At 41.8% G+C, this 27,263-nt stretch overlaps 1 protein-coding gene across 1 annotated transcript in view; it reads right to left on the reverse strand.

Moving 5' to 3' along the window:
* LAMA4 (laminin subunit alpha 4) overlaps positions 1-27,263 on the reverse strand; it is a 163,967-nt gene that overhangs the window by 31,587 nt on the left and 105,117 nt on the right. Inside the window, exons 17-24 of the mRNA XM_088460491.1 lie at positions 19,726-19,822; positions 16,946-17,044; positions 11,321-11,506; positions 9,540-9,679; positions 6,650-6,814; positions 6,040-6,185; positions 2,990-3,152; positions 1,796-1,929 (exon numbers count right to left, since the gene is read on the reverse strand). Of these exons, the coding sequence (XP_088316617.1) occupies positions 1,796-1,929; positions 2,990-3,152; positions 6,040-6,185; positions 6,650-6,814; positions 9,540-9,679; positions 11,321-11,506; positions 16,946-17,044; positions 19,726-19,822 (1,130 nt within the window). The remainder of the gene's footprint in view (positions 1-1,795; positions 1,930-2,989; positions 3,153-6,039; positions 6,186-6,649; positions 6,815-9,539; positions 9,680-11,320; positions 11,507-16,945; positions 17,045-19,725; positions 19,823-27,263) is intronic.

A 27,263-nucleotide genomic window follows, 5' to 3' on the forward strand; every position in this document is an offset into this window, starting at 1 on the left:
TATTATTATGATATATCTTATAGTAAATCCCAAATTCTAGATTACATATTGTCATATTATGGGACTCATGCAAAATTGAACGTATGCTTGTTTGCGCAACACATCTTGCATGTATAAGCGCTAAATGAGCGCACAGAGACATGACAGCACTGAGTAAACAGCATTCTAGTAGTGTCTACACCTGCCACCAAGGAGGCAGAACTGGGGTGTGAAGGGACATTTGGGTCTATGTATTAAGTCTAGGAGAAAGATAAAGTGGATAGAGATAAAGTATCAACTCATGTCACTTTTCAAACACAGCATTTAATTGACAATTAGGAGCTGATTGGTTGGTAGTTTATCTCCATTCACTTTATCTGTCTCCAGGGCTTAGTACATAGACCCCCATCATCACTTAGGCAAGGTTTAGTACAGATGCGATCACGCAAATGTGTCCCATGTAGAGCAACACATAAGTGTATATATGCTGTATCTTTTTGCACCAAGCCTAGAGCAGGTGAAAGTACACACAGTGTGACACAGATGATGACTTGTAGTAAACCAGGTACATATACTGTACTGCTGCTGAGGCAGAGGCATATGCATCTCAAGATGTGCATATGTGTGAAAATATAATCTTTTTCTGTGTATGTTTCTTCTGAGTAATGTATACCCATTTCACTGTACTTCCAACTCTCAAAGATCACAGATGAGTGCAATCTTCAAAGAAAGCAATTTTATTGAGCTGAGCAGACTATTCAAACTATATTTATTGCAATAAAAAATGCTGCAAAAGGTGTTCTTTATTATAATGTATATCAAATAGGATCATCCCACACAAATAAAGTAAATATGAGCTGTCTCTAAAAGACAAGGCAGAACTAGCTCAGTCACAAAAGTTGTGGTTTAAGCTATAAAGAGGAGACGTTTAATGCACTTTGCACAAATGTTCTGCCAATATTTGAATGCCTGGATTCTAAGTTTTTAAAAGTAATCTTAAAACGTGCAAGTGGCCTCATAAACCACCAAAATAAAGTGCTGAGGAGACATTTAAATAATATATATATTTTAGAAAAAAATAAAGATTTAAAAAAAGACTGTTTGTTAATAAAGATTATTAGAATCAGACTTATGTGACAGCAAACTTCTGACAAATTTACAAGCCGCACTTTAATCTTGATACAAATAAGGTTCAGTAGTGCTGGTTTTAGCATTGTGTTCTAAAGTTGAATGCTGCCTTAAAATGTCTAGAGCGCAGCAAACCCTGCTTCTTATACGTTGATGCATGCTTCCAGCACAATACATTGTATTGGTAAAAGTGCAATGCATGCAAAGTGCCATAAGAGTCCATCCCTCCATCCCTGAAAGGGTTTTGCCCATTTTCCCAGTGCATATGTGTGAACAATGCCTAAAATTTCTTATTTGTGAATTTGGCAAATTATTATTATTTTTTTTTAGACATCAGTACATTGCACTGGTCTCTAATCAAGTAAGCCTAGAATATTGTACAACTAGTTCTACGCTGTGCAGTTTTAAATCACTGGTGACTTATTTGATATAATTAATCTATTGTATGATCTCAACACCAGAATAGCTATAGTAAACAGAAATGTATTCTTTTTATTAGTGTAACTTTAATTTAGTGTGCATGTTTGTGGTATGAGCAATTACGATAGGGCTAACCTTGGTTTCATGGAAAATTTATAACTGCCCTAAGTAATTATATTTTAAAATAAAAATATCTTTGTTCAGTATTGCATAAATTATTTTGTACAATATTAAATGATTTCATGTTAAACTGCGACATTTGCTTTACCTCACACAAGGTGGCGCTGTGAATGTATTTATGTTATATATGTTCTGAAAGTTGTATAAGCTGATAACATCATTATTTACAGCAGCGAGCTCCAGGCAGCCAACAAAGCCGGGTAGGTTCAAACTGTCCGGGATCTGAAGAAAACAAATTACCGGTAAGCAGATGTAAATCACACACCAGCAATGTCAGACACAAAGCCTACCATTATGTTATTAGTTGCTAGTGTATATGCCATGTTTGTTAAGATGCTTGCAATATTAATATTAATGCATATTAAATGCATATGTAAATTATTTTACCTATAATCTTTTCTGATTGTAAATGATGTAATGTATGCACTGCCTGTGCGGGTGACCTTAAAGATTCAATTAAAGTTGATTAGCATATAGTAACTATGTTAAATAAAAAAAAAAATGTCAATAAAAAAATATATATTCTTTCTAGTCCTCATAGTGTATAATATAGAGTATACCTAAAAATGTATATTATTTCTATTACCTTCATCTATTGTGTTGGATACCAACATACAGTATGCCTGCTGTCTAATACTCTTGGGGATTCTGGCAGTGGCGTTCCTCCCTGAACAGACACCTGGTACGGGGAGGGCTAGAGTGCGCGCGGTAGAGCCACGTGCCGACAAAAAATGGTGCGTGGCCTCACGGGAAGGGGATGTGGCCTCCTGGCCGAACCCCCGTTTGGTGTTCAACTTCTTATTACTCGGGGGTGGTAGGGTTGTGCCGGAGGTGCAGACTGCCCTGTGTGCAGTGCCGGCTCCCTCACTGTGACAGGAACCGAGTAATGCACTTGGCTCTTGTCACTGAGGGGGAGTTGGCACCTTGGTGTCACCCCCCGAACCACCGTGTGACGCTACTGGTTTCTGGTGATAGTGGTGGTTCCAGTATATGTGTGTATAAATGCATGTATATACGGGTTGGGTATGGGATCCTGGCAGTCAGGATGGCAGTGATCACAATACCGACAGCGGCGTCCTGATAGTCATAATCCCGAAACAACTAGGTAAATGTACTAACACTAAACCCTAACCCTCCCCCCTGCAGTGTAACCTTAACCTTCCCTCCCCACAGCCTAACCCTAACCCTCCCCCTAGCCCTAAACCTGGATCTTGTCCCAGGCTGTAAATATATGCCTGTATAGTGTACAACATGTGAAAATGATTAGAGCTCCAACTCATACCTTAAATCCTTCAGGCACTCCCCCAACATAAAACACAGTATTCAGAGGGTCTAGATTAAGCAGAGAATCGCTCCCAGGAGCTTCGCCTTTCTTGATGAACTTCTCCTCTGCCGTACTGCTCTGACTAGGTACAGTTAAAAGTACTTTGCCATGCCGTCCCAATCTAGGAAAAAATGTAATCTATAAAGTACTGTATAGAACTTATAATAAGATATCTTATAAAATGAATGGGATATAATACATGGAAAACACAAACTTATATGATGCACTATAGTTAAATATATACAATTAAAAGTTTTTTATTTTAACAAAATATATATATATATATATATACATATACATATTTGGAATGCACAAGTGTGCAACATATCCACTTAACAGCATACAATAAATACAAATAAAGTCCAGTATCAAAAAAGTCCCAAATAATGGCAATGTACGTGCTGCTGTCCTCTTATTAGCATCACCACAGGCCAAATCATATCAATCATTAAACAAAAAGAAGAAGACAAGACGCATCCACGTGAGTAAAAAATAACAATCACTTTTACTAAGTGTAATAAGCTCACATATATCAAAGTAAACAGCGGCTGGCTCACACTCAATCCTCCGGGGCCTCCGGATAGCACCCAGGGTGATGGATATACATGTTATACAAAGTGGCAATCCCATCCGGCTCTCCTTGCAACAAACAGCTTGAGACTCAGCTCGTGACAACACCACGTCCAACGTCAGACACCGAACCACGCCCAACTAGTTTAATCAGCGAAGGACTTCGTCTTGAGAGCCGGACGGGATTGCCACTTTGTGTAACGTGGATATCCATGACCCTGGGTGCTATCCAGAGGCCCCGGAGGGTTGAGTGTGAGCCAGCCGCTGTCTACTTTGATGTATGTGAGCTTATTACACTTAGTAAAAGTGATTTATTTTTTACTCACGTGGATGCGTCTTGTCTTCTTTTCATTCCATTATATGTATATATATATATATATATATATATATTACAAACTATATTACTTAAGAAAATATACTAGCTAAGAATTGCAAGTAAAAGAATAGAGCCAGTGAAAAACAGATATAATAAGCAATATAATATGCAAGATTAGGGACAAAAGTCCCAATTGGAAAGCAAAAATATTGAAGGTAGGTGATGGTAAAAATAAGGATGAAAAAGAAAGAATAATACAGATTGGGTCCACATACTCTTAAAGTCTTGCAAAATGCCATATGCAGAAGTATAATATATAAATCGAAGCCATGTTAGTAGAATAATTCAACATTTATTGATATAAATATGAGCACTAGTCTCCTGAGAGACTATTAAGGACCTTGTGTTGAGTACCTTAGATTTTTGCTCCTAGGGTGCACCCTCATAAAGGCATCATTGTTAAACATACAACTATAGGAAGCTTTTTATGGGAGACCTTATCCACTTCCTCACCACCATCCTTCTCCCCCCTTTCCCATTGAATAGTATATCTAGACTATTAAGATCCACAAGATTGGTTCAGAATTATACAGTTGGAAGGTATCAGGGGTTCATGTGCTTTCTTGCACATGCTAAGGAGCAGTGAATGCAGGATGAGAGTGCCCTACCAGATTTCCAACCATATGAAAAAAGTGCAGTGGTATCTGCTGTGAATACAGTCACTGCAGGCTGGGTCCTGTTATAAATTACAGCGCAGGACTCAGCTGAGTGTCAAGGTATTCATGAGAGTATCTAAATAAGAAAGATAGGTATTTGATTACCTGATACAGAAGAGGTACAGAAGATCAGGGGAGCATGGACTTCAGGACCCCGCTTGTGCACAGCAGGAATTCCATAAGAGGGTCAGTAGTGCATTTCACTGTGGGTGGGGCTTGTTCACAGTGAGTGTGTTTTAACCTAAATAAATACTAATTTCTCTGTTTACAAGAACATTACAGTGCCCCACAAAGTGAAGTTTGCAGTAGCCGGCAAGGGACAGGAGCGGCCATTTGGCTGCGATAGAAAACGGGTCAGCGGTGTCAGGTTCCCTGGAGCCCACACTGCTTTACCCCTTCCTTAGACAGTAGCTGTCCCTCCTTTGAACATCATTGCCGGTGCACGTCTGGGTATCCAGTAGTGACACTGGCACACTACGCTTAGGGGTGAACGCTGTCATTAGAGCTCTCCTCGTTTAGTGGCTGAGTTTAAAAGCCATACTCCTACCCCGAGAAGATTAACAGCCCCTAGGGAAGGCGCCTACAGCAAACTTTTTTCCAGACCAGCGGGATGCAGCATGTTTGAGAATTATTAACTGTTCCCACTCCACTACCCTCCTGATAAAACAATCACCTTAATTCATTCCCGCACACCATCAGATGTGACCACAGTCACAGAATATATTATCAGTGCATCAAGCTTGTTTTCATTCCATCTGAGAGAACAAAGTTTGTTACCTTGTTTGTCTCACTGTGGAATATTGACTATACAACCCAGCTACCTAGTAGAATTAATGAACATTGTTGAGGCTCGTACTGTATATTTAGGTTTCTGTTTAGGATCTTTTTGTCATGCATATCTATCGTGTATAAGAAGTGACCTATCACGATTACATTGTTTTAGTGTGTGTCTTAGGGACATCTTTTGACACTCTATTTTGTGACATGTTGCTATGCTTATAGTAACTTTTACATATTGTTTTCAGTAAGAGAGATTTTTGATTTGAAACACTAGCCTGTATATTCATATTCATATCACTTTATTTCCGATATATTTACCATGCCACAAACACCACACAAGCTGTAGCGCTCTAATACCATTTATTGATCACCCTATATGTTTTAAGAGACTGGATATCTCTTTTTGGAGCAGCTCCCGTTAGGGTTATCTATACTTCATCGAGCGCAGGTTCTCCGCCAATACCAGTTACATAGTTACATCATTTGCATTTTTAAGAAAAATCGGTTCCTGCAAATAATTTTGACAGTAATTTCATTCTGCTCTGTTCTGCACCGATTGTTTGTATAGTGCTACGGTATTCTTACACACATTGTGCATGCATCGCTGCTAGGTACACATACATTACCTTTCTATTTTCACAAGACTAAAATATCCTGGCCACATACTGACAGGCTTAGAGTCCAGAGGAATCTCCACATCCCCACTTCCCAGGTTGTACACATATACCAGATTATTGCGCTTAATTGCGAGACCCATGTAGTCTGATTTGGCCTACAAAATAAAGTCTTGTTAATAATTCATTTCTTGTTAATAACTTCAAATACAAGTTGTCATGACTTATTAATGTATATATCTTTCAAGCAAACATAGATATACTGTATATACTTAATGTTATGTATTTTATAGGTCATCCTATTATGACCCCATTATTAGACTTAGCAACTGGTAAACTGCTGTGAGGAATACATGTAAACTGCAATTATGTGACAACTCCTCTGTCAGAGTTTTGTTGCCAAGATACAGTATTGTGTTACTAGAAGACAATTACAGATGCAGCTCTCTCCCTTTTTCCTACACTCAATACTGGAGAAAAATATTGTATGTCTAGGGAACAATATGGACCTGGTGTGTTTACTAAAAGGCAGCAAAAGTATGAACTAGTCCTTGGAGCGCGAAATTAAGACTCAGCTTTATAAAGAAAGAAAATAATAGATCTGTTCAGAATTATCCTTTACATTTTTATGTCCCAGATACATGATGAATCTGTCTTGCGGCTGTTGTTGGTGTGCATCTGGATTGATGTACAAGCTGATGGAGGAGTAAGCCTTTAGGTCAGCAAGGTTTGTTTTCAGATTCACATTGACTGCTGATTTGCCTCCAAACTTCATAGATACTTGAACCTGGAGGTTAACACAGAACATACAATGGTTATAAATGGACATAGCAAAGAAATACATATTATTTGTGAAATAAGTGTGCTTTGTCCTCCCCATTCTACAGGGCTAACAGCGACATCAGGCTCCATCCAGGGTGGCGTGCAGCAACAGCGCTGCTTCAGATCCCCTGGATAGCGCACACCCAGTCAGTTGTAATTCATACTACCTGTGTCTGTGTGGCTCTCCTCCACATAACCTCCTCCCAGCAGCATGTTGGTATTTTTGTAAACCACTATTTAAAAAATATATTACACCATGTGAGATGCTTTGTAGCCCGAACCTATAGGGTATTGTAGAGATCAAAGACAAGATCTGCAGATAAGCCACAAAGATTTTTTATCTGGTACGCAGAAAAGTATTGTCTGAGCGCAGAGATATTTCCGGTGTTATTAGTACATCTCACTCCCTCCTTTCCCTAATTATCGTCCAAACAATATTAAACTATTGTGGACATTTTTGTTTTATTTCTTGGGGAATATCCTTCAAGTAGTCTGGATGAGACCATACATATTCGACAGATGCCAGCTGTTTCTCTTCATCTTTAAATGGTCCTTGGAAAGAAAAAGACCCCCCTCTTCCACTGAGATGCTTATGTAAGTGTATAGCTGGTACACATATATTACTTTAGACGCAATATATTTAATTTGGTACTGAGGGTATTATACTATTTGGTGCTATTTCCATCTACACCCATTACAGATATATTTTATATCAGCAATTTAATTAATATGAATGCATTGTTATTTGTAAGCATGGGAAGGTACACATAATCATAATTAAGTGCCAAATCACTCTCAAAATATAAAGCATATAATAAATCAACATAGATCTTGTAACAGCTGTTATGTAAAAATACACCAGCATTAATTATGCCTGCATTCACATGTATGTAAAAATGTGTTGAGTTGGTGTATAAAAGTATTACCTGTGAGTCAATAACAATGGGATTTTGCCAATGTCATTAAGATAATGTTGGTAAGTGGTTGGTGAGTGAAAGAAGGCATTAGTGTTTGATGAGACTATAATGGCATAGCCGGGCAAAACTCTAAAGCTGGGTGCACACTGACAGATATATTGGCCGATCAATGGATCGGCCAATATATCTGGTGCCCCTTGGCCAGTGTGTACCACCGGTTATGTCTGTGAACGACATCGTTCACAGACATATTGCATTAGCTGTGTTGCACAGCCGGTGGACAGATATATCTGCAGACATATCGGTCCATCGACTAGTGTGTACATGCAGTCTGCTGATCGCCCATACACATGCAGCGGCAGCCGCGGGGAGGAGTCACCCCCGGCCAGCGGGACCTGCGGCTGTCTGGAAGATGATGGTAGTTCAGTGTATATGAACGACCATCATCTACAGATATATCTGCAGATCACTCGATCTGCAGATATATCTGCTAGGTGTGTACATACTGTACAGTGTTAGAAACTGCTATTTCTATCACTGTACAAACAGTCACTCAACTGTTTGCAGAGCAGTGCAATATAGGCCTTTCCAGAGAAAAATACAATTTGCGTTATTATCTCAGTATTTTGGTGATAGACAAGTTCACAGTCCCCCGTATCAAAATCTTGTGCTTGCCCCTGCAGGAGTATATAGGGAGGAGCACAGGTAAAAAAAAAAAAGGATAAGGCAAGAAGCATGAAAAGGACAATGATAAGAGAATTATTTCAGGAATATGGCAGTGGGAAATAAAGGTGAGGGAAGGAAAATAAGAGGTGAGTGCAAAGGGAACAAATATTAAATAAGTGTATGAAAGGGTCTGACAGTCTCCCCAATCACCAGGCAACCTGGATAGCGACCTGGGATGGCACTCGCGGTTGCTGGGAGACCTAGATGCCGGAGCGCCTCAGATGCTGCTGGATCTGCTGGATGCCGTGTTCCAGTTGTCAGCTGTCAATCATCTGAGCACCTGCAACTCATTTGTGGTGGATCTTTTATCAGTCTCTCTGGACTGGTGCCACATCGCTGGTTTACACCTTGTGTGAATACTGGTTCCTGTCTGTCTTTCGGTGTCTCTGCAGTTCCTGTCTGAAGCCTAGCTACCTTCACCACCTAGGTGACATCACATTCCTCAAGGCTGCAACTCGGCACCACTGCAACACCTCAGCCCTCAAGGTCGCACCTTGGCACGAGTGCTGCACCTCAGCCCTCAAGGTCAACCTCAACATCAGTGCCGCAACTCAGCCCTTAAGCCTGCACCTCGGCCATCAAGCCCACATCTCGACCCTCAAGGCCATATGTTATCATTAAAACCGCACTTCGGCCCTCAAGGCCACATCTTGGCTCTCAAGGTCGCAACTTGCCACCAAAACCGCATCTCAGCTCACCAAGCTGCATCACACCACCTGACCCCTGCATCTTGTGATCACCGGAATTGCCGTGTAAGCCCCTACTGCCCCGAGTTTAAGACCAGGTGGCCACCTAAATACCGGTGAGCATATCCAGCTTTAAGGGAACAGCAGGTGGCTGTTATTGACCTTACCAGCTTGACTCTAGAGGTCTTACACGGTAGTTCCTTGTTGATCATAACAGAAATCCAGTGGGTTCAAATACAAATGGAAATTTTTAGCAGAAGTATAAGGGCAAAATTACAATATAAAGCCAGGATTACAATGGAAATGTATGACATAGGGAAAACAGTTTATAGTAAATGGATACTTTTGATCACCACCCTACCTTACTAGCTATACTCCTTGTCTGTGCAATGAGCTCACGGATGCGGTGAATGCTGGATGAGATGTTGTTTGAAGGAAACTTGTGTTCGACAGTGTGCAGCTTATTCAGGAGCAAGGGCATAACTTCTGTCAGGTTCTTCACTATAATGGGACACAAGAAGGAGTTTAGGTTCAAAGTATGTATGTCACCCCATGTCCCCAGTTCACATTATGCCTCACTGTGCTCCAGTTCTCATTATGCCACACAGTGCTCCAGTTTACATTATGCCACATTGTAGTGCCCCCAGTTCATATTATGTCATACAGTGCCCTAGTTCATATTAAGACAATGCAGTTCCCCCAAGTTCATACTATGTCACAATATAGTTCACCAGTTAATATTATGCCACATTATACTACCCCTGTTCATATTATACCACACTGTAGTGCCCCAAGTTCTCATGCCACTTTACAGTGTCCCAAGTTCACATCATGCCACACAGTGGCATTAGTTCACATTATGCCACAATGTGTCCCCAGTAACTCACTAATGCAGCCATCCCATCTGGAAAATGAGCTACATGATATGTCAGTGTACCTCTAGCTGCTGGCTTAGTGTAAGCTCAAATATGTTATACAGAGATCACAGCATCCACACCAAATCCCCCTTAGTGCTGCCCACCCTGTCATATATACTTAACTGGGGTACATTCCACAGCACTGCTTCGTGATGAATTCCCATATTTGATACCACTACAGGGGAGGCACCTCTAAGCCCCCGGTACTCATAGCAATGATGCATTATTCAGCTTACACTGTAATGAGAGGCGGGGTATGTACAGGACCCACTACAGTTACGCCCCTGTATGTACTGTAACCCTCCTCTCAACAGAGTATAAGCTGTATAATGCAGGGGATTGTATCTTTTCATTTATACTGCACTGCCTAAAATGTATGAAACCCATACATGTATATTATCTTACCAAACATAAGTAAAGGTAATGTGAAACCAGAAGTAGGCACTGTATGTTTCTTCCTCCACCAATATTTAAGGTTAGGGTCAGGCACTATGAGTTGGGTTAGGGGTTAATCATATTCACCACCGGGAGTGCAGCTGCATCCGCCGTAGGTAATCATCAGCTTACCCCCAGGACCCGAAAGACATCACTGGAGCCTCCAGATCTACTGTACCTGATACATCACAGCTAGACCACCAGGGACATATTGTTAACATTCTAATCAAGTCAACATGTCATCAGTGTGGACATGATGTCGACGTGGTCAATGTCGACATTGCGAGCATGTCAACATGCTGCATGTCGACTTATGACCATGTCAGCATTCTCATATAGACATTATGAATGTTGACAAAATCTATCACACCTATTGAATGAACATATACAGTAAGGGGCAGATTCAATTAGCCCTGTGAGCCCTAAGCTATACAATTAAGGCTTCCTACCCCGCAAGTTAAGCCCCAGAGGGTGCAAAATCTGCGTTAAATGCACCCTCTGGGGCTTAGTGCTATGTATGTCATAGCCTGTACTACACCTATAAAAAGTAAAAAATATTGACCAATTTTTATGTATTGCATTTACAAATCAGGATGAGAACTGTATTATCATTCTCACTAGAAAATGCAATGTCCCCTTATGATAAATATATTCATGTTTTTCTTTCTTTTTTTTTAATGCATATAACACATTTTCATGAAATTTACACTACATAGTATTAGCGCACGGCGGGAGGCGGACTACATCCCAGTATGGGCATATATCAGAAGTGTTGAAAGATAACGCTTACCTGTTTCTCCAGCTGAGTTTACAACGGCGTTATAGGCAGAGGCATCAAAATCGGAATTGCTTAGGTTTTCTGCCCATGTCTTTGCATTTTGTGACATTGGATCAGTAACCTCAGATACCGTGGCACTGATGTTTAGAGCATTATCTGCTATAAGTTTTGACATTTCTAGGCGCTTTCTTGTGTCATCTGTTAAATGCACATTAATTTAAATAGTATAAATATCAGAACTAGTATATAGGCTTAACACATTTAGTTTCATTTGCATTTTATATCAAAGGTGTAGAAAAACCTATGTGATGATATGGCCATCTTGTTCAAGTCTGTTCAGTTTACATTAGCTGGAAAGTATATATGTGTATTTACACAAATGTTGTAGAACAGAGCAAGTTTGTGAAAATAATATAACATTTAATATACAAGTTATTTTTAATTGTTCTACTACTCTCTTTTTCATTAAAACATCAATTTATTTTAGGACAAGGTCAGAAGACAATTCTTTATTTAAATAGGAATGTAAAAATAAGTATGACAGTGTTGAAAATAAGTGATACAAATTTAGCCAAATTGTATTACTTAATTTATTCTCTCACAATTATCTCTTTTTTTCTGATGAACAATTATAACCCCAATGGAGCCCCCACTATACTGTAGGTATCTTCATTTGCCTGGAAAAATTACATAAGCGGAATGCACTTCAGGGGTTTTAGTGTGCCTTGTTTCTAAAAATTTTTTGCTCGACGTGATGAATCCTAAATCTGCAATTATAAATGAGTGTCCAGGGATAGAATTATACCTACTCATCTAGGAAATGAATAGGAATGAGTGATTAATCAGATGAAATCAAGTCAGATATCATACATTTTCTTGCTGTTGGATCATACATATCAGTGACTGAATACTAACCAAACTAGGATAGTCAATGTAGAAGTAGCAATGCATCAGATGAGTTTATTAAAGAGATACACATTCCTACTAATTTAACAGGATCAGTGGAAGAGAGCATAACACAAAATAACAATAGCAAGGTGCTTTCATAGAGACCACAACGGCGGTTCAAATCCCGACAGCGCATGCCCGGCAGGGGTGAAGATCCCGACTGCTGCTAAAGGTAAGTAACCCTAATCTTTACCCCCCTAACCTTAACCCTCCCTTACGGGTGCCTAACCCTAACCTCCCCCCCCAGAGCCTAACCCTAATCCCCCCTCTAAGTGCCTAAACCTAACCCCCCTTTCCCCACTGCCTAAACCTAAGTCTCCCGGGGGGGGGGTGCCTAACCCTAACCTCCCCCTGGGGGTGTCTAACCCCCCTTTCCCTAGCCTACACCTAACCCTCCCAAGAGGGTGCCTAACCCTAAATCCCCCCCGGGAGCCCTAAACCTAACACCCCCCCACGTTTGTCCATGCCCAGCGCCCGGCGTACCTTCGATCGGGATGCCGGGCATCGGGCTCCCGGCGTAGGTGAAATGACAGGCATCGGGATTTCAATGCCTATCATTTGTACCTTGCCGGGATTAGACAGTCGGGAAGCCGGCGGTCGGGATTGCGTCCATCGGCTTCCCGACTGCTTCCCATTTAAAGATTACCCAACCAAGTAATGAATCAACAGGAGAACCATGGACCAGTATTATAGGACTTTCAAAAGACATAAGAAAGATGGCTCTGGATCCTCCAAACTTCAACTTTATCACTGCTCCTTTGACACTCTGCTCTGCTTTTTTCATTTTATCTTATGAGCATATTGAAGGACAGTTCCTAAACATTTGAATTGCATCAAATCTCTGCATCTTTTCAATGTGCATCAAATTCCAGCTATATGTAAGCATAATTACAAATGGTTTGAAACATACCCTAAATCTAAATATTTTTTTTTTAAATAGAGTATTTGACTCTTTGAATGTGTGTTATAATATTACACTAATATTGGTATTTCTATACTTCTTATATGGTACAGCTGCACTGACCAAATCATCCTAAGTGCCAAATGAAAGGTTTAAGGGAAGTATTATTTCTTCCCCCATATGTTTGTCATCAGTGTCTGGTATAAATATGTTTATATTATTATTTGTAAGTGTAAATCATTTTGAAACTTATAGTGCCTTTGATTATTGCCTAAACTTTCCCTAGAATTAAAGGTTAGGCTTGAGTGATTGATCAGATGAAATCAAGTCACACACGATACATATTAGTGACCGAATACTATAACCGAAATAGGATAGTGAATGTAGTAGTTGCGGTGCATCAGATGAGTTTATTATAGAGGTATGTATGCCTACTAACTTACATAGTATACACAAGATAGCAATAGCAAGAAAGAGACAGTTAATAGAGTTATATTGTATCAGTCCTGATTCAAAGTTATGGCTGATACACAATGCAATTACATTGAGTCACCAGCAGATGGCACATCTGAATACATCTAGAATCTACAATGAAAAATCCACATAAGAAATAAGTAAATTGGTTATAGAATCAAATATTTCTATAGGTGGAACCCCATTGAGATTACAATTGCACATTAGAAAATAAAGCGAGGATTAGCTTCATTAATGTGATAAAATAAATGAAGTGATACAGGTAGTATTAATCCCGTATTTTCAACACTTTTATTCTCACAACTACATAAGTTTATTAAAATAGTTGGCTTTTTTAAATTAAATATTCTCTTCCTAAAAATAATTTGTTTAATGAATGTTAATTTATGTATTATCTATAAATGAGCCAGTGCACCACCATTTTTCAGGAATTTTCTCTTATCTAGCACTACTGACGACCACAAATAACGAACATTGGGCCTGATCCAGAGCCGGACGCTCTGACCAGAGCGCTCGCTCTGAATCAGGGCCCTCCTACCTCAACTTGGAGCGGCCTTATGGACGCTCGCATAGCTGTGGGTTACCACCCACAGCTTATGCGAGCGTCCATGATGATGGTCGCAATGGTCAAGACCATCGCGACCATCGGCCTTGCGACGGAGACCCTGCGGTAGGGTCTCGCTGCCGCAAGCCCTGGAGTGATTTTGGCTCTATCAGAGCCAAAATCACTCCCACTGACATCACTAGTGATGTCAGTGGGGCCGGACCAAGACGGTAGGCGTTCCCATGGGAACACCTCCGTCTGGCAGCCACGCCCACCAAAGGGAGCGTGCTGTCAATCAACATCGATAGCACGCCCCCTTTGGTGCGAGACCCAGAGCGACGGCTACCCCGTCGCTAGCCGGGTCTCGTGCATGCGCCCGACGGAGCTCCCTCTGTCTTGCGCATGCGCATTTGGGTACCATCGACCCGCTTGCGAGCGTCCTGCGCTCGCGAGCGGGTCTGAATGAGACCCATAGTTATCTGATTTAGGGGTCTATGTACTAAGCAGTGATAAGTGACAGAGTGAAAAGTGATGTCTGTGATAAGTGCCAGCCAATCAGCTCCCAACTGTAATTTTTCCAACACAGCCTGTGAGATGGCAATTGGGAGCTGATTGGCTGGCACCTTATCACTGACATCACTTTTCAATCTGTCACTTATCACTGCTTAGTACATAGACACCTTAATTACAGAGTAATGGTGCGTACACACTGGGCGATTAAAGTGGACGACTGAACGATAACGATATCGTTATCGTTCAGTCGTCCACTTTATCGTCCATTTTTAACACAAAAAAGATGAACGATGACGACGACGCGCGTTCCCGCGGGTCGTTCGTCATCCTCGTTCATCGGGCTGACATGCAGGCCAACCTGACGACCTCGTCAGGTTGCTGCATGTCAGGGAATGGGTGAGAGAGCCCGGCGCTGAACGATATCGCTAATGATATCGTTCAGCGGCTGTGCTCAATGTCATGAACGACATTGAGCACAGCCTGCCGGGGACACACTAGACGATATCGCTCAGGGAGCATATCGTCTAGTGTGTATGCACCTTAAGGGCAGGAACTGTACATTTAGTCTGGTGAGGTGGTTTTCTTGTTGCTACATAAGAGTACATTACTTGGAGCTGAATGTTATGACTGTTGCACAGCTCTTTGATCATTGATGTGACAAGGTATTATATTTCAAATAAGCTATCAATTGGAAACAACAGAGCTCCATGGTAACAGTATTCAATGTTGACCCTATTCTATAGAACTGTACACAATATCTAGACCATTTAGGGGCCTATTGATCACTGCCTAATTTTCACAAAAGCAGGTGAAAATGCACATTTTCCCCTGCAATTGTAAAAATTAAGTTATCGGGTCATTCATCAAGACGGTAAAGCATCCTGTGGAATGGCCCGCTGTCCCCATACACTAGTATGGGGACAGAATTCATCAAGCTCTGAAGATATTATATTTTCGGAGACTGACGGCGGAGCTCCTGCTCTGGCATCGTAACCCGCTCCTTCCCTATGAAAAGGAGGTCCGGGTTGCGATGAGGGATCCTTTCGGATCCCTCTGCTCCTGTCTGGCTCCTCCCGCCGGACGTCGGAGCGCTTGTCCCGTCACTGAAAAAGAGCAGTGAAGCAGCTCGCGGGGACAGCTGATATCGCATCAGCTGTCACCATGCTGGAGCAATGATGAATTGCTCTGGTAGCCGCAGCGAGTCAGAATGTTAATTATCGAGGACCGTTCGGACCCTGATAATTAACATCATGAATAGGCCCCTTAGTGACAGATATACAATACAAAGAGCATTGTTCTGACCTTTATACAATACAGAGAACATTCTAGTAACAAAAACTCATCTGATGCACTGCTACTTCTACATTCACTATCATAGTTTGGTTAGCATTCAATCACTGATAAGCATGCTATCTGAATAAATTTCATAACATTTTGGTGACATTTAAACAACACAGAAAACATTCCAGTGACATCTACACAATAAAGAGATCATTCTATTTACCTGTATATAAAAATAGAAAGCTCCTACAAACCTCCATACAATGTGCAGGGACTTTAACAGATCTCTATACAATACACAAAACATTCTACTAACCACTATACAAAAATAAGACTATCTGATATTACTTCATACATCATGCTAGTGGGCATGATAGAAAATGCGGGGCATACTAGTGACCTATATACAGTGCTGACTCTGGTGACTTTAAAATGCATATTCACAAACTTTGGTGGCTAACAGTGCTTATTCCAGTTTTCTGGTGACTATAAAATGGCAAACCAACCTCATTATCTCTAGTAGTTGTACAATGTAGATTAAAATGTTTTTGAAGTTTTTACAATGAAGACATCCCTGTCCCTACTGGAATCTCTGGTGACGATAAAATGCAGACCAAAATAGATTCCACTCTGTCCGCTGTAGATTAGGCTTGACTGTGTCGGTAAGCTATCATAACCAGTAGAATGCTTCCATCACACTAAATGGTGGACCTTCTGCCACTCTGATGGTGACTGGTCAGTGCTGTCCACCAATCAGAGTAATTGGTGAGCTCTGACTGTCAATAAAATTGTCCCTCTGCTACCCTCAGACATACAGTACACTTTTGATAAAAAATTAAGAATAAATTCTGCTGATGCAGTTGACAAATGTAGACCTGCTGCTATACAATAACATATATTTCAGTTTATTCTTTATATTAATATTGATAAAGCAAAATATTTTATAATGGCCAGAATGTAAACAATTGTCACTTACCGTCTTTTGCTAACTGAAGTTGTACAATAATATTTGCCAAACTTTCATTTAAGGCAATTTTTTTGGAAGCAACACCATCAACACGTTGTTTGGTCTCAGCTAGGCATAAGACATAAGAAACATAATGACATAATTGACCATGTTACAGTAAACTCAATGATATTACAGATAGCTAGGGGTAAATTTACTAAGATTCGAGTCTGATCAAGTTTTTTTTTTTTTTAAACTCAATCAGCATTGCCAAAACTCGTGAGATTTGAGGCTCCTGAAACTCACAAATTTATTAAGAAGTTAGTTTAGCTCAGAGTGAGTTTTCTGATGATGAAGCAGATCGAGATTTCTCCCCCAAGTAGCAAGTTTAGATGAGATTACTCACACGAGATTGCAGTGTTTTCTCTCTGCAAAACTCTCCTGAGCAAGACCCTATCACCAGCACGGCCAAAGCATTAACACACCAAGCCGGTCAGCCCAAGCTGGGGATATCAGGGGAGGTGGGGACCCCCCAAGAAGGGGTCCCCCCTCTCCCGAAACCCCAGGCTCTTCCCCGCACCTCTGGGCTGTGGGTACAGAGGTAATAGTATTGTAAAAACAGTTCTCAACTATTGTATTTTACACCTCCTCTGAGATCCCCATCTTGGCCTGACCGGCGTGGGGTATAAATACTTTGGCTGGGGAGACCCGGTGATAGGGTCCCCTGGCTGTGGCATAACACCCTGGTCAATTTGGGTTCAGTGCTGGTTTTAAATATAGGGAGACCCCTATGTATTTTTTCCCCCTATATGTAAAACCAGGACAGGCCCTGCAGCCAGGTGCTGGTTCCTAAATTACAGGGGGAACCATACTCGTTTTTTCTACATAATTTTAGGAACCAGGACTGGCTCGACAGCCCGGGGCTGGTTATGTTTTTTGGGGGGGACCCTACGTCATTTGAAAAAAAACAAAAAAAACTTTAGATTAAGTATACAGGCAGAAACATACACAAATCACACTGATCTGTGTATGTTTCTGGCAAACTCGCAGCTCAGGAGGTGGAGTGTTTTAAACTTCAATTTCACAGCAAGTTTGCTACAATCTCACCCGAGATTGTAATCTCGATTCTTGGTAAATTCCACAGTTGCATCTTTTTCATGAAAAGTACTTCCGATTTTTCCCAATGGTGAGTTGTTTTTGAGTTTGCTAACTCACCCAAGTTTTACCACTGAGAAGAAATCTTCCAAAGTCACCCGAGTTTGTCTTTAGTAAATTCGCGAGTTGAAAAAAATGACTAAACTCACCCGAGATTGCCACCTCAACCAAACTCGAATCTTAGTAAATTTACCCCCTAGAGTAATATATGTCATTGGGGGGATCAATGATATCTTAAAATTCCTACATCTGAATAATACTGAATGAAAGTATGGAGAATTAGCTCAGTTACTGTACTTCAATGTCTATTTGTTGGATATTGGTAGACTATACTTGCACGATATACACTATAGGGGAGATATACTAAAACTTGGAAAGTGATAAAGTGGAAAGAAATAAAGTACCAACCAATCAGCTCTTATCTGTCAGTTAGGAGCCAATTGGTTGGTAATTTATCTCTCTCCACGGCTTAGTAAATATCCCTCTTTGGCTTCCAGGTACATGAGGGGATGTTTAAAAAACATGTGGCAATGGTAAGAAGGGCTGTTGCCCATGTGCAGTTTACGAAATGGAATGCAAGCATCTCAATGGTTGCTATTAGTATTAGCAACACATTTTACCTTTGCATGCATGGGCGTCAGAACGGGAGGGGGGAACGAGGTAGCGGTTTGCCCCCCATAAAATGTGAATGGAGCAGCAGGTGGCCGGGGATGGTAAGGGGCAGTGCTTTATAGCAATAGGATGCACGGCCTGAGGACTGAGGAGGTGTAATGTGCGGTCTTTAAGTTAAAACACAGCACATTACATCTCCTCCTATGTGCGGTGCAGGTGCTGTGAAACCTAATGCTATAAAGCACAGCCCCAGACCATCTGCGCCGCCGGCTGCTAAGTCAGGTGAGAGAGAGGGAGGGGGGAGGGGAGAGGAAGGGGGGACAGCGCCGGAATGATTTTATGTTGCCCCCCAACATAAATTCGTTCCGACACCCCTGTTTGCATGCATCAGTTTTACAAATATTCCTTTTATTATTTTTGCAATTTTTTCTGACATCTGAACCTACTTAACCTCCACAAAGCTTAAGCTAGGTACACACTGGAGCAACTGCCATTCGTTCTGACATTGGAACGAATGCCCGTCAACAGTGATTGTGTGTCCACACTGGACGACTTTAATGAACGACGTAACAATCACCGTTACATCATTCATTAATAATGCACTGGCCGCTAGTGATATCGCTAGGTTTGATATGCAGCACATCAAACCCGGAGACCGTCGCTAGCTACCGCGGGAGGGCACAAACATGCATACACACTGAGCGATGTAGGCGGTATGTCGTAAAAAAACGGCCCGACATCGCTCCAGTGTGTATCCAGCTTTATCCTCAATAATACACTTACAATACTAGCAAGCAAATATGTATTTTTTTTTTAAATACAATGTCTTCAAAGCTATCCACAAACTGACTGATCCTACTGTGCATGTGAGTAGCCAAATTTGCTGACCACATAAGGAACTGTTAGTGATTTGTCATTTTTCACATTTAGGGTCTAGCTCCATAATAACTTGGTCTGGTTTTCATGATGGTTTTGATCAGATTATCAGTGCACTTTTTTTAGACCATGTTTGGCTATTGCATTCATTTTGCACTTATACTTACTGATATCCAAGATCTCCTGTAGGTCTTTAGCTTGAGTTAAGAGTCGGTCACTCTCAACTTTCTGGTAAGTGATCTGGTTATCGATACCATCTACGGCCTGGAAGAACAATGCTTATTGAGTAATGAAACAAACTGCTGTTATAACCATGCACATGTTAATATGGTTCTAAACATATTCTTTGTATTATAGTGGGGCTGCTGTAGAGCAAAATGGAGACAGAAAAGGTGCCCATAAATGGTTTAAATCTGCAGTTATACAAGTGTATTACAGGTGCCAGTTTTACCCCAGGGGAAATAGTAATATATGCACCATGTTGAAACTAGGATAAAACAGTTGTATATGTGGCTAGTAAATGCCAGGAGATGTGGCTTGACAGTGTTAGTAGTAATTTTTAAAATTATAGTACACAATTTGTACACAATTTAGTAATGATATATTATATACATAAAACAATCTGTATATGTCTGGATCTTGTTATTAATAGATACTAAAGTCACATTTACCATGTAAAATACAATTAAATGCATATGCAAATACAAAGAAAAGTAATAATTACTGTAAGTTCAATTAGTGGAAATGGTACAAACACCGGTGCCTTCCCCTTTAAAAAAAAAATCAAATGGGAATCTGCTTTCAGACCTATTATGAATATCAAATGGAAATAAGTAATATAAGCAGATCACAGAACCCACACTAATAAAAGTAATAGTATCAATGGAGGATGAAGGCGTCTTCAGCCAATCAGAAGTGGATGCTGGTCATCATTGTTATCCATGCATATTTTGTATCTGGGGACAAGCATCCAAAATTAACACCCGCAGACATGCACCTATGAGCCTCTGTTGTGATCTGCATGAGTCATTTTTGTACTCTTACCCCTGTTCCACCGCTCTAAGTGTAAGGAGTGCAAAAAGTGACTGAATCTACTGCATATATGGATTAGGGATGAGCGGGTTCGGTTCCCTGAGAACCGAACCCACCCGAACTTCGGGGATCCGGGGCGATCCGAGCCCAAGCTCGGATCTCCCTGTCTGCCCCGGATCCCTCTCCCGAGGCAAAACCTCGAGATCTGCTGTCGGATCTCGAGGTTTTGCCTCGAGCGGCCATTTAAAAAAAAATGCCTTTGCCTTTAATGGGCAAAGTGCTGATTGGCTGACAGAGCCGTCTGTCACGGCTCTCAGCCAATCAGCATTATGGTGCTCATTTGCATGTAGCACGGACTCGTGAGATCCGTGCTACATGCATCTGTGTGATTGACAGTGACACAGAGCACAGATGGGTCAGTGAGACCCGTCTGTGCTGCTGTGTATTTCAATGACACAGATGCACGCACGGACCAGGAGATCCGTGCTACTTGCATCTGTGTCATTGACACAGAGCACTAACGGGTCCGTGAGACCCGTCTGTGCTGCTGTGGTAAATAAAAAAAAAAAAACCTGTGTAAAAAGAGAAAAAAATGGCGTCCTCCCCCCCAAAAAAAGAGCAACCAGCCCCGGGCATTAGTGACCCAGTGCTGGGTGTGCTTAAATACAGGGGACAAACGACATAGGGGTCCCCTGTACTTAAACACAACCAGCACCGGGCTAGTCAGAACCAGAGCTGGTTGCCAAAATACGGGGGACAGACGACGTAGGGGTCCCCCGTATTCTGCGCAACCAGCTCTGGGCTCTGATCCGGTCCTGGTTCTGGAAATACAGGGGAAAAAAATGAGTAGGGTTCCCCTGTATGTTCCAGAACCAGCACTGGACTTTTTCTAGCGGGGGGCTGATGCCACAGCCAGGGGAGCCCTTTCACCGGGCCCCCCAGCCGCAGCATCAGCCCTGACCGCTAGTCAGCCCAGGCCGGGGATCCCTGGAGAGCTGGGGACCCCCCCAATAAAGGGGTCACCCTCTCCAGGGCACCCCAGGCCCAGGCTGATAGCCCGGGGCTATCCCCGCCACCCCTGGTGGCGGTGGGTGGCGGGTTGATTGTGTGGTGTGGTGTAAATAAAGAATATCAAACATTGTCTTTACAAGTAGAACTGCAAGTCCCAGCAAGCCTGCCCCGCATGCTGGTACTTGGAGAACCACAAGTACCAGCATGCAGGGCATTAAGGGCCCACTAGTACCTGTAGTTCACCTGTAAAAAAATGTTTAAAAAAAACACAGGACACACACACCGTGACAGTATAAGTTTATTAAACATACATACACACACACACACACACACACATGTACACATACTCACCTATGTAACCCTGTAGCATCGGTCCACTTGTCCGGTAAAGTATCCATAGGGGACCTGTGAAAAAAAACATACTCACCATCTCCTATGCGAGGTTCTGTCCTCTTCGTTCCAAAGTAGGCATCCCCGGACTTGGCAAAAAAAAAAAACGAAAACGCGATCCACGAACTTAGTACCGTTCTATAGAACGGTACTTCCCGAATGAGAGCTTAGCGGCGGGGTATCACCATGGAAACCCCGCTGCTAAGCGTTCATTGGCTGAGAGAGGCCATCTCCCGTCTCTCTCAGCCAATGAACGGCTCCCTCCATTGTAGTCAATGCTGGGAGCCGCAAGGTTATTAAAGTTTACCCTGCGGTTCCCACCATTGACTACAATGGAGGGAGCCGTTCATTGGCTGAGAGACGGGAGATGACCTCTCTCAGCCAATGAACGCTTAGCAGCGGGGTTTCCATGGTGATACCCCGCCGCTAAGCTCTCATTCGGGAAGTACCGTTCTATAGAACGGTACTAAGTTCGTGGATCGCGTTTTCGTTTTTTTTTTTTTGCCAAGTCCGGGGATGCCTACTTTGGAACGAAGAGGACAGAACCTCGCATAGGAGATGGTGAGTATGTTTTTTTTCACAGGTCCCCTAGGGATACTTTACCGGACAAGTGGACCGATGCTACAGGTTACATAGGTGAGTATGTGTACATGTGTGTGTGTGTATGTATGTTTAATAAACTTATACTGTCACGGTGTGTGTGTCCTGTGTTTTTTTAAACATTTTTTTTACAGGTGAACTACAGGTACTAGTGGGCCCTTAATGCCCTGCATGCTGGTACTTGTGGTTCTCCAAGTACCAGCATGCGGGGCAGGCTAGCTGGGACTTGCAGTTCTACTTGTAAAGACAATGTTTGATATTCTTTATTTACACCACACCACACAATCAACCCGCCACCCACCGCCACCAGGGGTGGCGGGGATAGCCCCGGGCTATCAGCCTGGGCCTGGGGTGCCCTGGAGAGGGTGACCCCTTTATTGGGGGGGTCCCCAGCTCTCCAGGGATCCCCGGCCTGGGCTGACTAGCGGTCAGGGTTGATGCTGCGGCTGGGGGGCCCGGTGAAAGGGCTCCCCTGGCTGTGGCATCAGCCCCCCGCTAGAAAAAGTCCAGTGCTGGTTCTGGAACATACAGGGGAACCCTACTCATTTTTTGTCCCCTATATTTCCAGAACCAGGACCGGATCAGAGCCCAGAGCTGGTTGCGCAGAATACAGGGGACCCCTACGTCGTTTGTCCCCCGTATTTTGGCAACCAGCGCTGGTTCTGACTAGCCCGGTGCTGGTTGTGCTTAAGTACAGGGGACCCCTACGTCGTTTGTCCCCTGTATTTAAGCACACCCAGCACTGGGTTACTAATGCCCGGGGCTGGTTGCTCTTTTTTGGGGGGGTGCACGCCATTTTTTTCTTTTTTTACACAGGTTTTTTTTTTTTTTTTTACCACAGCAGCACAGACGGGTCTCACGGACCTGTCATTGCTCTGTGCCAATCACACAGATGCATGTAGCACGGATCTCCCGGGTTCGTGCTACATGCAAATGGGCACCATAACGCTGATTGGCTTCCTGTCTGCCACTGCAGTGCCACTCCTAGATGGGCCACGTGTTTGTGCCGCCCCCTTGTGTCGCTTAGCATAGTCATCCAGCTTCCTCGGTACAACCTTTTGGCCTAAAAACAATATTGTGAGGTGTGAGGTGTTCAGAATAGAGTGGAAATGAGTGGAAATTAATGTTATTGGGGTTATTAATAGCGTAGGAACAAAAAAAGGCCCATTTATGTGATTTTAGCGGGTTTTTTTTATTTTTTAAGAAAAAATCCAGATCCAAAACACAAAACCCAGAACCCAAAACACGGAAGGGTGGTTTTGGCAAAACCAATCCAGATCCAAAACACGAAGAAAGATCCAGATCCAAAACCAAAACACAAAACACGAAAAGTGTCCGGTGCACACCCCTAATATATATATATATATATACAGCTGTAGAGGTGCTCCTTTATGGAACTAGTCCTAAATTTGCATATTCCTGATTAGTGCTGGTGCCGTACCTCTCTTCATGACCTGTCTTGACAAAAGACCCCAGAGGGGTCGACATATGATGTTAGATCAAATAAATACCCTTTTTTGATGTCTGTGTTTAACAAAGAGATGGTCCTATAGCTTGTGCAATTGTTAGGATATTTGCCATCTATAAATCTGGCCTCAAGGGAATTTTTCAAGAAATGATGGCTGGAACGTAATTCCCTATCTGCACTTTAATGTGATTAAGGTGCCATACTGTGTGGAATTCTGTGTATAATGGGCACTACTACTATGTGGCATACCGTGTATACTGAGCAATACTACTGTGTGGCATTCTATGTATAATGGGAACTACTACTGGTTGGCATACAGTGTATAATGAACACTACTACTGTATGGCATGCTATGTATAATGGGAACTACTACTGTGTGGCATACTGTGCATAATGGGCACTACAGCTGTGTGGCATGCTGTGTATAATGGGCAATACTACTGTGTGGCATACTGTGCATAATGGGCACTACTACTGTGTGGCATGCTGTGTATAATGGATACTACTACTGTGTGGCATGCTGTGTATAATGAGAACTACAACTGTGTGGCATGCTGTGTATAATAGGCACTAGTACTATGTGGCATGCTGTGCATAATGGGCACTACTAATGTGTGGCATGCTGTGTATAATGGGAACTACTACTGTGTGGCATGCTGTGTATAATGAACACTACTACTGTGTGGCATGCTGTGTATAATGGGCACTACTACTGTGTGGAATGCTGTGTATAATGGGCACTACTACTGTGTGGCATGCTATGCATAATGTGTACTACTACTGTGTGGCATGCTGTGTATAATGGGCAATACTACTGTGTGGCATACTGTGCATAATGTATAGGCTCCAATATCTGTGTCTGACTACAGTCACACACACATGCTCAGGTAATCACAATAATCAAAAGTTCAATCACTTAAGGTTGCACGCTTGTTCTGTCAATGGGTATGTTCTGTCAATGGGTACTATAATTGGTGGTGCACATAGGAAACACAAGTGCAGGTGCTGTCTTTCTATAGTATGTCAAGTGTTATGGTAGAATTATGGCTGCCACAAAGACTCTGTTTATACCACACTCCTTTTCCCTCTTTATCACATGTATGAGGGTGTGTCAAAAATTATCTGCACTCTGGCTGTGTAATTTATTTTAATCAACTTTCAGAAAAGACAAATACATTATATTTTGACATATTCTCCTTGCTTTTCAATACACTGTGTCCATCTGATAACAAGCTTTCCTATTTCCTCATGAAAAAATATTTTAAGCTGAACTGTGAGTCAGGAATGCAGCGCTGTCTTCACCTCTTCATCAGGGGTGTATCTTCGTCCTCTTAGGGCTTCTGATTTGCAAATGATTTGCAACATAGTCCACTGTCACTCGTCTATCTAACAGAATCAGTTCACATGCACACTCAATGTTCTCATAAGTCGTGGACGTGAATGGGCGTCAGGCTCGTACTTCATGGCTGACACTTGTGCGACTTTCTTTGAACTTCTCTATCCATTCATACACACTTCTTTGTAACAAAACACTTTCTATGCATTGCCTGAAAAAATATTATGTTCTTAGCACTATGCTCAAATTCTCTCCTTGACCTATGCCAATTTCTGCTCCTTCATAAGTTCCCTGTTTTGTTCCATAAACCCATGCGCCTTGGTGGAATCGAGTGACACTAGCACAAACTGAGGAGTACAAAAGCAAAGCTGATTTTCTGCTGCACTCCAAACCATTATTTGCTTTAAGAATTAAATACAGATTTCTGTTTATTATAATTGAGACGTACACAGATTGTTCCAGACAGTATATTTATTATGAAACAGTAGGCTCTTGAAGTAAATTTTCAAATTCATAATTTATCATTTGTCTGCAGATTTTTTTTATATAAAAACTGGAAAATTTTGAAATGTTGCTTGACAGATCACCGAGTGAACTGTAAGTTCATGTTTGTGTCTGTGGGGCTTGCTTTTTCATTTGTTATTTCAGAAGAACTTTGGATGCCTACTTGGAATGAAGAGGAGGCCATCCATGGTTTTGCTAAGTATGGAATTAATGGTTTTGGGATGTGGGGTTGTTTATTTTAATAGTTTCTTTACAGGCAAACTACAGGTGCCAGCCTGCCCAGGCATGCTGGCACTGGTTGTTCTACAAGTGTCGGCATGCCGGGGCAGGCTTGCTGGCACATGTAGTCTACCTGTAAAGAAAAATATTATTATCTATTCTTTACACATTAACCCCACACCCTCCACCCAGGGGTGTGTGTTCCTCAGGAAGCGAGACCCCATTTTTTGAGGAAGATGACTTTCCGAGGAAATCCAGCTCTGGGCTGACCATTTTGAGGCTGGTTAATGTTATGGCAGGAGGACCTCGTCAGGTCTATTGTTTGCGTGGGTTTTCCATCATTGTACGGTCGGAATTTGATTAGTTTTAAAACTGACCATAAGTAAATCTGCAGGTTCTTCATCAATAGTTGTTACGAAGTTCTAAAATCAGGTTTTTGGTCATTTTGTCATCGGTTTTGCCTTTAGTAAATGGCCAATTTGCAAAACTGACTGAAAAATGACAAAAAAAAACAAACCGACCTTTAGTAAATTACACCCAGATCTTAGTCCGTTTGAAAATGTGTGACACTATCTGAGAATTAAAACAGCATTAAATTTGTGATAATAAAGATTTTTTATCTATAAAATTGTATTCATAAACATTATTTTCCAAGCTGCAGATCTCAAGTGTGTTAGTGACCTCATACGTACACTGACATATAGGAATTTCCAACTGAGGGAAACCTATTTATCCTTTAAAGACATGGTAAATTTACTAAGATTCGAGTTTGGTTAAGATTGCAATCTCGGGTGAGTTTAGGCATGTTTTTCATCTCGCAAATTTACTAAAGACAAACTTGGCTGAGTTTGGGAAAGATTTCTAATTTTTCACTGAAAAACTTGGGTGAGATTGTAAACGTGATTAAACTCACCATTGGCCAAACTCTGAACTACTTTTCATGAAAAAGCTACAACTCGGGAATTTTCTAAGAAACGAGATTGCAATCTCAGGTGTAATTGTAGCAAACGCGCAGCTAATTAGAAGTTTCAAATAGACCACCTTCTGAGCTGCGAGTTTGCAAGAAACACAGATCAGTGTGATTTGTGTATGTTTTTGCATGGTAACCTTCTCTAAAGTGTTGACATCTAGTGGCTGATCATTGG

Source organism: Taudactylus pleione, unplaced genomic scaffold, assembly GCF_031769625.1.
Source record: "Taudactylus pleione unplaced genomic scaffold, aTauple2 ptg000046l, whole genome shotgun sequence".
NCBI lineage: Eukaryota > Metazoa > Chordata > Amphibia > Anura > Myobatrachidae > Taudactylus > Taudactylus pleione.